The following is a 12,368-nucleotide window of genomic DNA, read 5'->3' on the forward strand; positions in this document are numbered from 1 at the left end:
GGGGAAGGAAATGAAGGCTTTTAGGGTCTAAGTGTCAACTGCTCTTTTCTTTGATTGAATTTAGGGAAACTTTGGCATTGTGCAAAAGGCTCTTTCCAAAGATGCAGGAAGGGGACTGAGGCTACTAACATTGTCCGTAACTTTCCCCAAAGCAATGTGCCTTAATATTTGGAATGGAGGTGGAGAAGGCCAGAATACCAACAGTATAAAAGTAGAAGTTGAATAAATAAATGAGAGAAACTGTGACTTAACAATCCAAGTCGATCATCAAAATTAGCTTGCACACTGGGTTGGGAAACGGGCAGCACCTTGGGGGATGCTGTGGCCCTCAGGAAGTGACAAAGATGATCAGCCAGTTGAGTATTCAGAAGCTTTCCTTCTGGGTAAGCCCAATTTGTGACTTTCTGAGAATACTCCCAGTGTGGAAAAGACAGAGTTCTTTCAAGGGAGCTTATCATTACCTCCAACTGCTCGATTTCCTTTGATTCCTTTTTGTCTTTGAAGATCTCACTTTAGGGTGCTCTGCTAAGTCCCACCGACTGATTCAGCTGTTCCCAAATGTCCCCCAGCCAGGGAGCCACAGGAGTCATACAAGCGCCTGCAGTGCCACTCTCACATCAAAAAGAGGGGCCGCTGCCCTGAGCCCTGGGCTTTAAAGGATTCTGCATATCACAGGTATATACAAAAATCTAAGTTTATTAACGAACACATAGGCACTTGATCTGGAGCTCAGCGCTTGAACAGCAGGACCCATAACCCTAAACATCTGTTGTTCTCATCAGTAACATCATTCAGGATCCAGGGGAATGCTTCTCCACACTCTTACCTTTTATCTTCAAAACAAAAGTTGACTCTGTCAAAATGCTATGACGGTATTTGTCTTTCTCTGTCTGCCTTATTTCACTTAGCATAATACCTTCTAGGTCCATCCATGTTGTCTCAGATGGCAAGATTTCGTGTTTTTTTTTTTTTTTTATCACTGAGTAATTTTTCATTGCACATAAGCCACATCTTCTTTCTCCTTTCACCTGTGGATGGACATTTGGGTTGTTTCCCTATCTTGGCTATTGTAAGCAATGCTGCAATAAACACAGGGGCACATGTATCTTTTCAAACTAGTGTTTTCGTTTTCTTTGGGTAAATACCCAGTAGAATTACTGGATCATATGGCATTTCTATTTTCAATTTGTTGAGGAACCTCTATACTGTTTTCCACACTGGCTGCACCAATTTATATTGCAACCCGCAAGACAAGAGGGTTCCTTTTACTCCCCATTCTTGCCAACACTTATTTCTTGTCTTTTTGATAAAAGCCATTCTGACAAGTGTGAGGTGATATTTCATTATGATTTTGATTTGCATTTCCCTAATGATTAGTGATGCTGAGAATCTTTTCAGGGAAAAAAAAATACTATATGGTTTCACTTATATGTGGAATCCAAAAAATGAAGCTTAGAAAAACAGAAACAGACTCATAAATACAGAGAAAAAACTAGTGGTTGCCAGAGGGGTGGAGATGGGGTATGGGCAAAATAGAGGGGGATGAAGAGGTACAAACTTCCAGTAATAAAAGAAAGAAGTCACGGGGATATAAAGTACAGCACAGGAAATATAGTCAATAATATTGTGTTAAACATTGTCTGGTGACAGAAGGTGGCCACACTTCTGGCGAGCACCGTGTAATGTATAGCACTGTTGAGCCACTATGTTATAGACCTGAAACTAACATAACATTGTGTGTCAACTATAGCTCAAGAATATAGTTTTTTTCTTAAACACTAGGAATGTTTCTGGGTTGTGCTGCTGCTAAGGTCAGAGACAGACACTGCTTTGGAATTCAGGAGGAACGAGGGCAGCAGCAGTGAGGAGAGAGGAAACTTGTCAAAAGCCCTCAGCATGGATGCACAGATTCACGCATAGTGAAATACTGTTTTCCAGTGGTGCTGAGCATCCATTTTTTGCTTCTTTTAATATTTTTTTATTTAAAGATTTTTATTTATTTGAGAGAGAGTGTGTGTGAATAGGGGGAGGGGCAGAGGGAATCTCAGTGGCATCTCAAGCAGACTGCGCTGGGCGTGGGTCCCATGGGGGGCTGATCTCACCACCCTGAGATCATGACCTGAGCGGAAATCATGAGTTGGACACTTAATCTACTGAGCTGCCCAGGCGCCCCCTAATGCTTTAATTTGTAATTCCATGGGTACTTATATATTGGAGCGGTACTTGCAAGACCTGCATTTTGTGGCTGAAGAATATTTTGCAATATGAATTCTGATTACCTTAAAATTTATATATATGTATGTATAGGTCTAGATGGAACATGAATGAAGCATGGCGCTAATTCTTCACATTATTGTATGGCACTGTGTGGATCTAGAGATGCCCTTGGAAGATGGTGAAATCGTTTCCTAAGTGGTAGTGGATTACACAAAATTAAAATATTTTGTAAAATTTTCTGGCCCTTTGTTGTAATGTTTAAATGTAATGTGAAAATCTTGCTTTTAAATAACTTAGTGATTTTGCTAGAAGGGGGGAAAATTAATGTTATGGAACACTTTTTAAATTATTTTTTATGCATTTTTCTCTAATATCTCTCATCTTTGGTGTGCTTTACTCACATTTTCATAAAGAATAAACTCTTCATGCCTGCCAGCCAGCAGCTGAGTTTTTGCCAAACCTGGACAGCAACATTTGTTCATTTGAAAATTCTATGGCATTTTGGTCATTTTATAAAAACTAATGAAAAACAAAACTTGATACTAGCATAAGTCAAACTTAATATAGTTAAAACAGAGATGGAAGTCAACAGAATGCCCTCAAATATTGCCCTCCTCAGGTTTTGGGACTTAAACACATCTACTGATGCTTATCATTTGTGAAAGAAAATACAATTAAAGATGCTCGGGATATCACAAAATCACTAAATTTTATATCAAAGAATTAGAGACACATATTTCATTTATTTCTCATAAAATGCTCATAATTCTAAATGGATACTAAATGAGTTTTTTTTTTTTACATACAGCAATGAAATTGTGACAGGGAAAAGAGAACATCAAAGAACTTTTCTACTAGAGTCCAACAATTTTCAAATTTAGTTTCTTGGAAATAGTCCCTTCCATCTTTCCTTCCTTCCTTTTCTCTCTCTCTCTCTCTCTCCCTCCTTCTCCTTCCTTCCCTCATTCGTTTCCTTCCTTTTTTCCTCCCTCCCTCCCTTCCCTCCTTCTTTTAAAAAGACATAAGTTTACTGAATACACCACAAGGGAGAAGCAGGCAGGTCAGCAAAGGGGAGACTGTGTGCCGAAAACAGTTTCTAAATAGCCAAGAGCATCAACAGTAAATTGTGGAGTACAGGAAAAAAATTGCTTTACATTTTCTCAGTCTTTTCAAATTAAAGATCTGCAATGACTTTTTGTTGCTGTTTCTTTGCTAAGGAAATATGGTAAATACAGATACTCCATCCACTCTGTTTTTAAAAAATGTCTCAGAAAATACAGTAAGATCTGTTTACTACTTATGACTACTGTTGGTTTGTTTTGTATTGGCTTGGCAAATAGGTTGTTTTCTCTACCAAAACCAACATAATGGGAAGGAAAGACTCAATGCAGGATAATCTGTGAAAAGAACGGGGACAAAAACACAGAAAGACAAAAACTTAAGAAGATACTCATGTTTATTATCTGATTTACATGTGACAGAGCAAAGGTAGGTGCACAAAGAGCTGTTGACAAAGTCAAGCCCTAGAGAGTCAACCACAGGGTTCCCCGGCTGCCCCAGAGGCACTGAAACACTGCTCCCCGCGCTGTGCTCTGCAGCAGTGCTCCCCGCGCTGTGCTCTGCAGTGCAACCGCGCGGCTGGGACCGCGGTGGTGCTGCACTTGGAGTACAGGCCTGTGCGCATCAGACATCAAAGGACTGGACCATTAAACACTTGAGAGCTCTCGTTCCAGATGTCAAAAGTCAATGTTAGCAACCAACAAGTACTAATTATGTACTAGAATGGTCAGAAAAACAGAACAGACTTTGAATACTGTATAAAATACACCTTTTCTAGAGAATAAGCTCTTGTTGTGAGCGGTCTCTTTATTTCCTCCCTTTGCCAAAGTTTGTTCATTCATGTCAAATCAAGGACATAAAGTATAAAATCTTTTAAAAAGCTACTTTAACGATGGTCTTGAAGTTCTCCCTAAGACCCATGCCTAAGGCTATTTACATAAGATTTGGGATCATCATAATTCAGGAAAACTTTTCATTCTGAGCTCACAAAGGTATCCCTCCTATAGATAGTAGGATACTCAGAAATACCTGAGGTATAATCACTGAGAACCTTCCTGAAGGAGAAAAAAAAAAAGACTATAGAGTTTCCTACACTGGCATAAAAGTACATACACAGTTGATACTGAAAAACTAAAATGTGACAGGACTTAAGTATAACAGATAAACTGAGGAGAAACTTCCTACAAGGCTCCAGGTCTTCTTACTATACTTTGCACAACTTTGTTATAACAGAGATTCTCAGGCTGTACCAAAAATGATTTTAGGTGGAATCTTTAAAAACAGCAAAACCCAATTTCAAACAGATTCCCTCCTAGAGACAAGCATGTACCAGTACACAATCATTATGTTTCTGGTGGAACAGTAACATCAGTCCAACTTTCAAAAACTTAAGTCTGTATCTCTTTAATTAGATGTGCTTATTTGGCTGTGAATATGCCCTCACCCTGCCTCCAGAATGATCATTTTAGCATCAGTTATTAAAAAAAAAGTATACTAATTATATAAAACACTCCAAAATCTAGCTTAGTTTATAGCTTAAATAGCTATAGATACACAAATCTGATAATTTAACACTTTGTACTACTCTCTGGCCCTACATTTTCCCACTTCCTGATGTTTCCTGGAAACTGGCAACAGGAAGATTACTTTCTTAGAGAATAAATAAAAAGCTTTAAGAATTGGCTAAAATAAGCACCCCAGAGTTACTTTAGGAAGTAGAAACTCAAATACTATTTTTTAAAAAAGTGAATTGGAATATTCTGGAAATTTAAACATCTTTAAACAAGGAATTCTGTTTAGTGTCTACCACATTCAGGGACACTTACATTCACTTATGGACCTGCTGGAATCCTTTCTGAACGTGTTGTGACCTCAGCATGACTGACAGAAGGGGAGAGGACACTTTCACTTTTTTTTTAAAAAAGAAATTTAGAAAGGTCTCAGTAAGCTTCTAAAAAGCATGTGGTAAACTCACACATTCTTACTACTGCATGCATGTTGGTTTTTCTACCCTTTCGAGCGCACAGCTCTTCATGTAGGCGAGGCACCTCGAGAGGGGAAAGGAAGGACCCTCTTCGGGCATGAAAATAGGTGTATCAATGGGAACCAAAGGAGCAAGACTCTCGTCAAGAACTCTTCAGAAAACTGCCTTTCAGTTAAGTCACAAGAAATGAGCAAAACATTTGCAAATTAAGCTCCAAAAAGATCAAGTAATACCCTCCCATTTTCAAAAACAAAATAATTAGCCCCCTTCCCTCATCTCTTCATCACCATGCCTTTCATATACCGACATTTTTTCCTGAACTGTACTGTGTAGAGAAGCCTTGTCATCTGATGAGGAACAGACCCTGATCAGCAACACTCAGCGAAACAGGTCTATTTCTTCCCAATTCACAGCCTTGCATCACACTGCTGAATGCTGAAACCTAATCCATGAGTTTCACTTTGCCGTTTCACAGAATTTGTAAAAAGAAAAAAAAAAAAAAAAAAGGAATCCCAGAAAAAAAGCAAAAGCTTTGACTTTCCCATTAAAAAGTTCATTCTGTAATTCTACAGATATCAAGAAAAAGGCAGATGTGTTTTAATTTTACATCTAAAAAAACCACAATCTCAAAGCAAGCACCTGGGTTTTACTTTAGCTTATAATAACTTCATATGCCTGAGAATTTTTGTGCAAATACATGTCATCTTCAATGAAAAATATGCATAGCACTTTGGAAAAAGTTTAGTTGCAACTAACTTTCCTTACAAAAAAACATACAGACATAAATACACAACATTCCCTAATTTCTATTGATTGCACTTCTGGTTTAACCCCTTCCAGCCTCCAAGGAAATTTGAAAGACATGTAATTGTGTTCATATGCCTTGGCCACTGTCCTTATCTAAAAGAAATATTCTGAAAACAAATTTCCTTGGTTCCAACTTACCCATATTTTCATTCTTAAAGTAAATCCTTCCTACTTCCCAATTCATGTTGTTTGGGAGGTATTGTATAAAAATACAAATTTAAAAGTGAACTTTTATTAATCACAAATACAAAAGGAATTTGGGCGGTGTTTGGGCTCCCAGTGGCTCAAAGGCTTAAAAACAGAAAGCAAAAGGGAGTTTCCACTACTCTGATTTTATGAAAAAGATAAAATTCCTTGTTTGCTACTGCTGCATACATACCACTTAATGGATATGTGATTTAAGCAGACCTAATGGGGTAAAGCATAAAAGCCATCTCAGTTGTCTCAGTAACAGACAGGGCTTAGCCCAGCAACCCTGGAGTGCAGCTTTTTACAGGCAATGGTCAAAGTTGCTCCCTTTCTCTTCCCATCTCTAACTTGGGTTCTTCCTGCTTTTAGTTACTAGAAGTAAATGTGCTAGCAAGTTCAGTATAACTGGTATATTTTGATATTACTGAATTTATTGTCCAGTCACTTTTTATTCTCAAGATAGGAATACCCAACTGAAGGAGTTATTAAACCCTTCCTCCTTTTCTGCCTCCAAACACTCATGACCCATTCATTTATACTTTCAGTTTATTAGACCTCATTCATTAGGGCCTCATCCCAATTCTGTTTCCATTCTTCCCCTTTCCCCTTTCCACATTCACAACCCATCTGCAACATTCCTTGTCTCTCAGTCAGACCAGACTACATGTATCAGTGCAAAGCTATCCTTCATGTGCTATTTTGTTTAAGAGGTCAGTTAACTGCTGAACCTCAGTCTTCCTTCAGGATATCCATTTTCGGTGAAGTTGTGCAAACTGGGGTGCCCAAGCTACCCATCATGACTGGAAGACTCTGATTCCTCCTCAGTCCACTCAATAAATTGCTACCTGAATTTAAATAAGGAGCAGAGTCCGGTCTTTGAAGGCCAATTTCTGCCTCTTGGCTTCTTCCATTTTCCTGTGCATCAGGGGTCTTGATCACTCTGGCTATCCCCAGTCTCTTGAGCCTGTCCACTAAGTTCATCTTCAACTGGCCAGCATCAGGAGGGTTCCGTGTAGGTCTCAAACCATACATCTCCTGGAGGAATGTTTCAGCTGGTCGGGAGGCCAAAAAATTTTCAGAGAGATGCACTCGAGGCTCAAAGGGCAAAGGAGAAGGGCAAGGTGAGTGAGACGGTGAATTTGGTGGTGTGGAAGGAATAGCCAGGGCTTTAGGGATAGGCTGGAGGAGGGGGCTCTCTGAAACTGGGCTGTGATACACTTTAGCAGAAATGCCTCGCTCTTGCAGAAGTTTGGCCAAGCTCACGGTGCTACTGAAGGTTATAGTGGAATCTCGTCGGTTGGTAACAGATTCACCAATGCTGAGTCTATAGGACATAGCAGGAGAATTCACCGCCGTGTTTGATGAACTGCTACCACCACTTCCACAGGATAATGAAGGGAACCCAGAGCTTTGGGGAAAAGAAAGAAAAAAGAAAAGAAAAGAAAAGAAAAGAAAAGAAAAGAAAAAAGAAAAGAAAAAGAAAAGATAAAGGAGTGTTTAAAAATAAAAAGTAATTTTCAAGTCAGCATTTAAAGTAATTATATTAGTTATCCATAGTAAATATAGAGCAACAGGCAATACATCAGTAACTGAACTCTGTGGAAAGATCTGAACAATAAGAATTTTGATATGTTACTTCAGTGATTGGTTAATTATCTGTAATTTGTAACTAAGTCACTAACTCACTGAAACATACTTCTTTTCACAGGATATGAAAAAGTTTACCCTTAGATAACTTAATTCTTAAATTATAACTCAAACTATGTGTCTTTGGGAATATGACTAAGTTTTATGATAGAAATCAAAGAAATTAAAATATTACAGAAAGTAACCAGAAATTTTTATTTTTATATATCCATTCCATAAAGTGAAATACACCAGAGACAATAATCCATGAGTAAATAATTCTCCAACTTTTTAGAAAATACGATCTTTTACATTAAACCTAAGATGCTCTTAAGGAAAAATTGTTTTCTTTTCAATCTTTTAATTTTATATTACTAGGAACTCATAGAAGTTAAAATTGTTAAAATTTCCATTTTCAAGAATGTTAATTCCAAACAACAGTAGTATAAGGATACCCATGAAACAAATTTTTCTTAACCTTGACTTTGAACATGTGTTTCTGGGAAAATAAAAATAATTAAAAGCTTTGACAACTACTAGAAACTTTCTTATTCTATGTTTTGTTAGAAAGAAAAGAAAAACTAAGAAACCACGTACTCAAGGGAATCGTGACAGAACGGAGAAGGGACTTCTTTAGCCAATTCTCCTCCCTTGAGCAAATGTTATCAGTATTTAATAGATAAACTTTCACTTTAACACAAAATACTCAAGTATATCAAGATAACAGAATTTTCAATGATTATGAACAAAATTATTATTAAAACTAATAATTTATTAATAAATAAACTTTCTAAAGTACCAAATGGTATGAAAGAAACAAAGTACAAACAAGTTTGACTCCTTGGTTAAACGAGTCCAACTAAGAACGTCCAATCTGATGCAGTTTATAGACTGTACTCCCAGTTTCCCACCCCCCGTTCCCACTTTACTGTAGAACTGCCTGTCCTTCAAAATTGTACACTTCATATGGTATCAACCTGTATTGAGAGTCCTCCTAAGAACTAATTTTATAAAACTTGTTATCTCGTTGACTACAAGAGCAATGTAGAAAAATTGCGGATATGCCTGTTCATTACAGACTTTATTGAGATCTTCGCTGGATGAAACCCAAACGTTTACCTAAATAATTGATTTGCTCTTATATACACTGTGAATTATAAACTTATTTCTCTCCACATTGGCAGCTAGAAAGTTAAGACTCAAGTACATGGCTCACATTAGCAAGTATATAAGACTTTATGTTATAATTTGTATACTAGTTTTATTCTTCTATCCATTTTATATCCTTACTCTTGATTCCTCTGTTTCATTTTTCTTCTCTATTCCTAGTTAATATTACTCCAATGTTGTACATATCTTTGAAAACTACCTTAGATTCTTTTGGGAATTGGTAGGACAGAAATAGCAACAATATGGCTTAATAAGATCTCTCAGCTATGTGTTAGAATATGCATGGTCTAGCCTGTATAGTAAATAATTTGGCCTTACCCAGAGGGTTCTGGCCTTTGCCCTCAGCTTCTGGGAGGTAACCTATGGTGTGTCCAATACAAGTGTCTTTGTTTAGAATGAAGGCTGGCCATACTAGATCTTGGGGTGAGCCTGGCCACACCCAACAGTTTTAGGGTGGGGATAGCCATGCCAGAGAGAACAACCATGTGATTTAGGGTGTGGGCTTTAGGTCAGTGGACCTGGAGGTGAGCTCAACTATATGGGCAATCAATCAATCAATTAATCATGACTATGCACTGAAACCTCAATAAAAAATCTGGACACTGAGGCTTGCATGGGCTTCCCTTGTTGGCAATACTCTGCATGTACTATCATACATCGATGCTTGGAAAGTAATGAATCGTAAGGACAAGGAAAACTTTTCATGTGGTACCCTCCCAGACTCTGACCTATGTTTCTTCCTTTGGGTAATTTTAACCCGCATCTATTCCTTGTAATAAACAGCAACCATGAGCATAATAGCTTTCAGTGAGTTCTGTGAATATTTCTAGCAAATTATCAAAAGAGAGTGGTTTTGGGGATGCCCTGAACTTGCAGAACTTGCAAGTGGTGTCAGAAGTGAGGGCAGTCAGAAATAAGGGCAGTCTAGGGACACCTGGGTGGCTCAGTTGGTTAAGCGCCTGCCTTCAGCTCAGGTCATGATCCAGGGTCCTGGGATCAAGTCCTGCATCGGGTTCCTTGCTCAGCAGGGAGCCTGCTTCTCCCTCTACCTGCCATTCTCCTTGCCTGTGTGTGCTCTCTCTTTCTCTCTGACAAATAAATAAAATATTAAAAAAAAAAAAGTAGTGAGGGCAGTCTTGTATTGAGGGCTGGTCCCTCAAATCTTGCAATTTAGCTTATTCTGGGTACAGTTGCAGCTGGGTCATTGCTACCTCTCTGCCTTTGGACCAGTTACCTAAACTATCTGTGCCTCAGTTTTTCACTTACACAATACATACTCACTTGCCCTGCCAACTTCAAAGAGTTATAATGATCAAAGGAGAAGATACAATGTGAAAATATCCGAAAGACAAATGATCACAGAACATTAATTAAAATTCTGGGAGTTAAAATGAAAGTAATTTTTAAAATAAATTCATGAAAACACAGTTAAGGAAATCAATATTAGGCCTCAAATTGCCAGACCCCTTACCTGGGGGTAACCTGAGTGATATCAGAAGGATGCAATATCCTACAGGTAGTGAAGGTGAATGTCGAGTTTGTGCATGACAGACACTTGCCTGGGTTTGAGGTTGCAACTGAAGTAGAGATTATAATGGAATCAAACAAAATTGAAAGACTAGGTTAATAATGTAAAACATTCATCACTATTTATTAATTAAGCATTAGTCAAGGGTCTTTTCTACAAAAATCACCAAATTTGGTAATGAAATATACATAAATATTGTATTAGTATCAACTGGCTAGTATATAGCTGAATTCTTCAACACTTTAAAACTGTAATTCAAAAGGATTAAAAATAGGTTAGAAATAAGAGAAAAACATATTCTGAAAAAATACATTAATCCCACCCCCCACCCCTGCCCTGCTCCCAACAAGATCTAGTCATTCAGTCTTTCCAGCCAAACTATCTACTTTTAACATTTTTCAAAGTGTGGTTTGCAGACCTTGCGGGAATCCACAGGTCACAGGTCAAAACTACTTTCATAGCAATGCTAAGATGTTATTTGCCTTTTGGACTGGGCTGGCATTTGCACTGTTGGTGCAAAAGCAATGCTGAGCAAAACTGCTGACTTCTTAGCACAAATCAAGGCAATGGCACCAACCTATGCCAAGCTACGCTAATATTCTTCACTGCTGCCCACCCACAATAGTAAAAAATAAATAAATAAATAAAAATAAAATAAATAATGAAAAGCCAGATTCATATAAGAATGTCCTTGATGAAGCAGTAAAAACTACTTATTAAATCTTGACCCTGTATTTTAATGTTCTGTGTGATTAAATGGGAAGTAAGCATTAAGCATTCTGCTGCGTACCAAGATACAATGGTTACCTAAAGGAAAAGCACATGGGCAATTGAGTTGAAATTTTTTCATGGAACACCATTTTTACTTGAAAGAACAACTAACAAACTACAGTTATTCAGACTTGGCTATCTGGCAGACATTTTCTTGGAAATGAAGGCAGTAAACCTATCTCTCCAACAAAAATAACTTACAGGATTTGTTGTCAGTGACAAAATTTCACCTTTCAAGTGAAAATTAGAGTTTTGGAGAACTCATATCTACTCTTGAGAGCTTTAAGCATCCTAATACTAAAAAGACTTATCTGATGAGATACGTGGTGACAGTAATGTAATTTCAATATATTATGTAATGAAATAGGTTAACATTTGGAAGATCTGCATAACTCAGTGAATCAATATTTTCCAAATGACCAGTGTATGATGTTACAAAATCACGCATGGGTAAAAGATGCATTCAAAGTGTAGGATAGACCAACAGATTTTGTAACTAAGTATGAGAAGTTCACTGATAGGCTTTTGGATTCCATATTGCTATAAAGCTTAAAGAAACTACCACTTACCAGGTTTTGGTGTAATATCAAAGAATTATCCACAAATATCAGAAGAGGCTAATAAAATACTCTCTCCTTTTATAACTACACATCTGTGTCAGCCTGTATTTTCTTCCTACTCTTTAAACAAAGCAACATACCATACCAGACAACGTAGAAGCTGTATGAAAATCCAGCCATCTTCTTTTAAGCCATAAATTAGAGACTTGCAAAATTGTAAAACAAAGCCATTCTTCTCACTACTTAAAGAAAATAGCTATTTTTCATAAAACATATTATTTGTGTTAACATGCAATTGTTATTTTTAAATTAATTAATAAATATTTTCATTATTTCTCAGTTTTGATTTCTAATACGGTAAATATTGATACAACCTACAAAGATAAGCTGTCTGGAATTTCTCAATGATTTTTAAGGGTATAAAGAGATCCTGAGCCCAAAAGGCTTATGAATCACT

The 12,368-nt window shown here is 37.4% G+C and overlaps 1 protein-coding gene across 4 annotated transcripts in view; it reads right to left on the minus strand.

The window, feature by feature from the left end:
* Positions 1-3,655: 3,655 nt before the first annotated feature.
* The window catches only part of TRAK2 (trafficking kinesin protein 2), a 66,826-nt gene continuing 58,113 nt past the window's right edge, over positions 3,656-12,368 (minus strand). For all 4 annotated transcript variants that reach the window (XM_045806491.2, XM_045806492.2, XM_045806493.2 and 1 more), the window contains 2 exons: positions 10,524-10,629; positions 3,656-7,664 (listed from right to left, as the gene is read on the minus strand). In XM_045806491.2, coding sequence (XP_045662447.2) covers positions 6,986-7,664; positions 10,524-10,629 — 785 coding nt within the window. In that variant the 3' untranslated portion in view covers positions 3,656-6,985. The remainder of the gene's footprint in view (positions 7,665-10,523; positions 10,630-12,368) is intronic.

This window comes from Ursus americanus, chromosome 1, assembly GCF_024610735.1.
Source record: "Ursus americanus isolate L20-20 chromosome 1, mUrsAme1.1.p, whole genome shotgun sequence".
In the NCBI taxonomy this organism is placed as follows: domain Eukaryota; kingdom Metazoa; phylum Chordata; class Mammalia; order Carnivora; family Ursidae; genus Ursus; species Ursus americanus.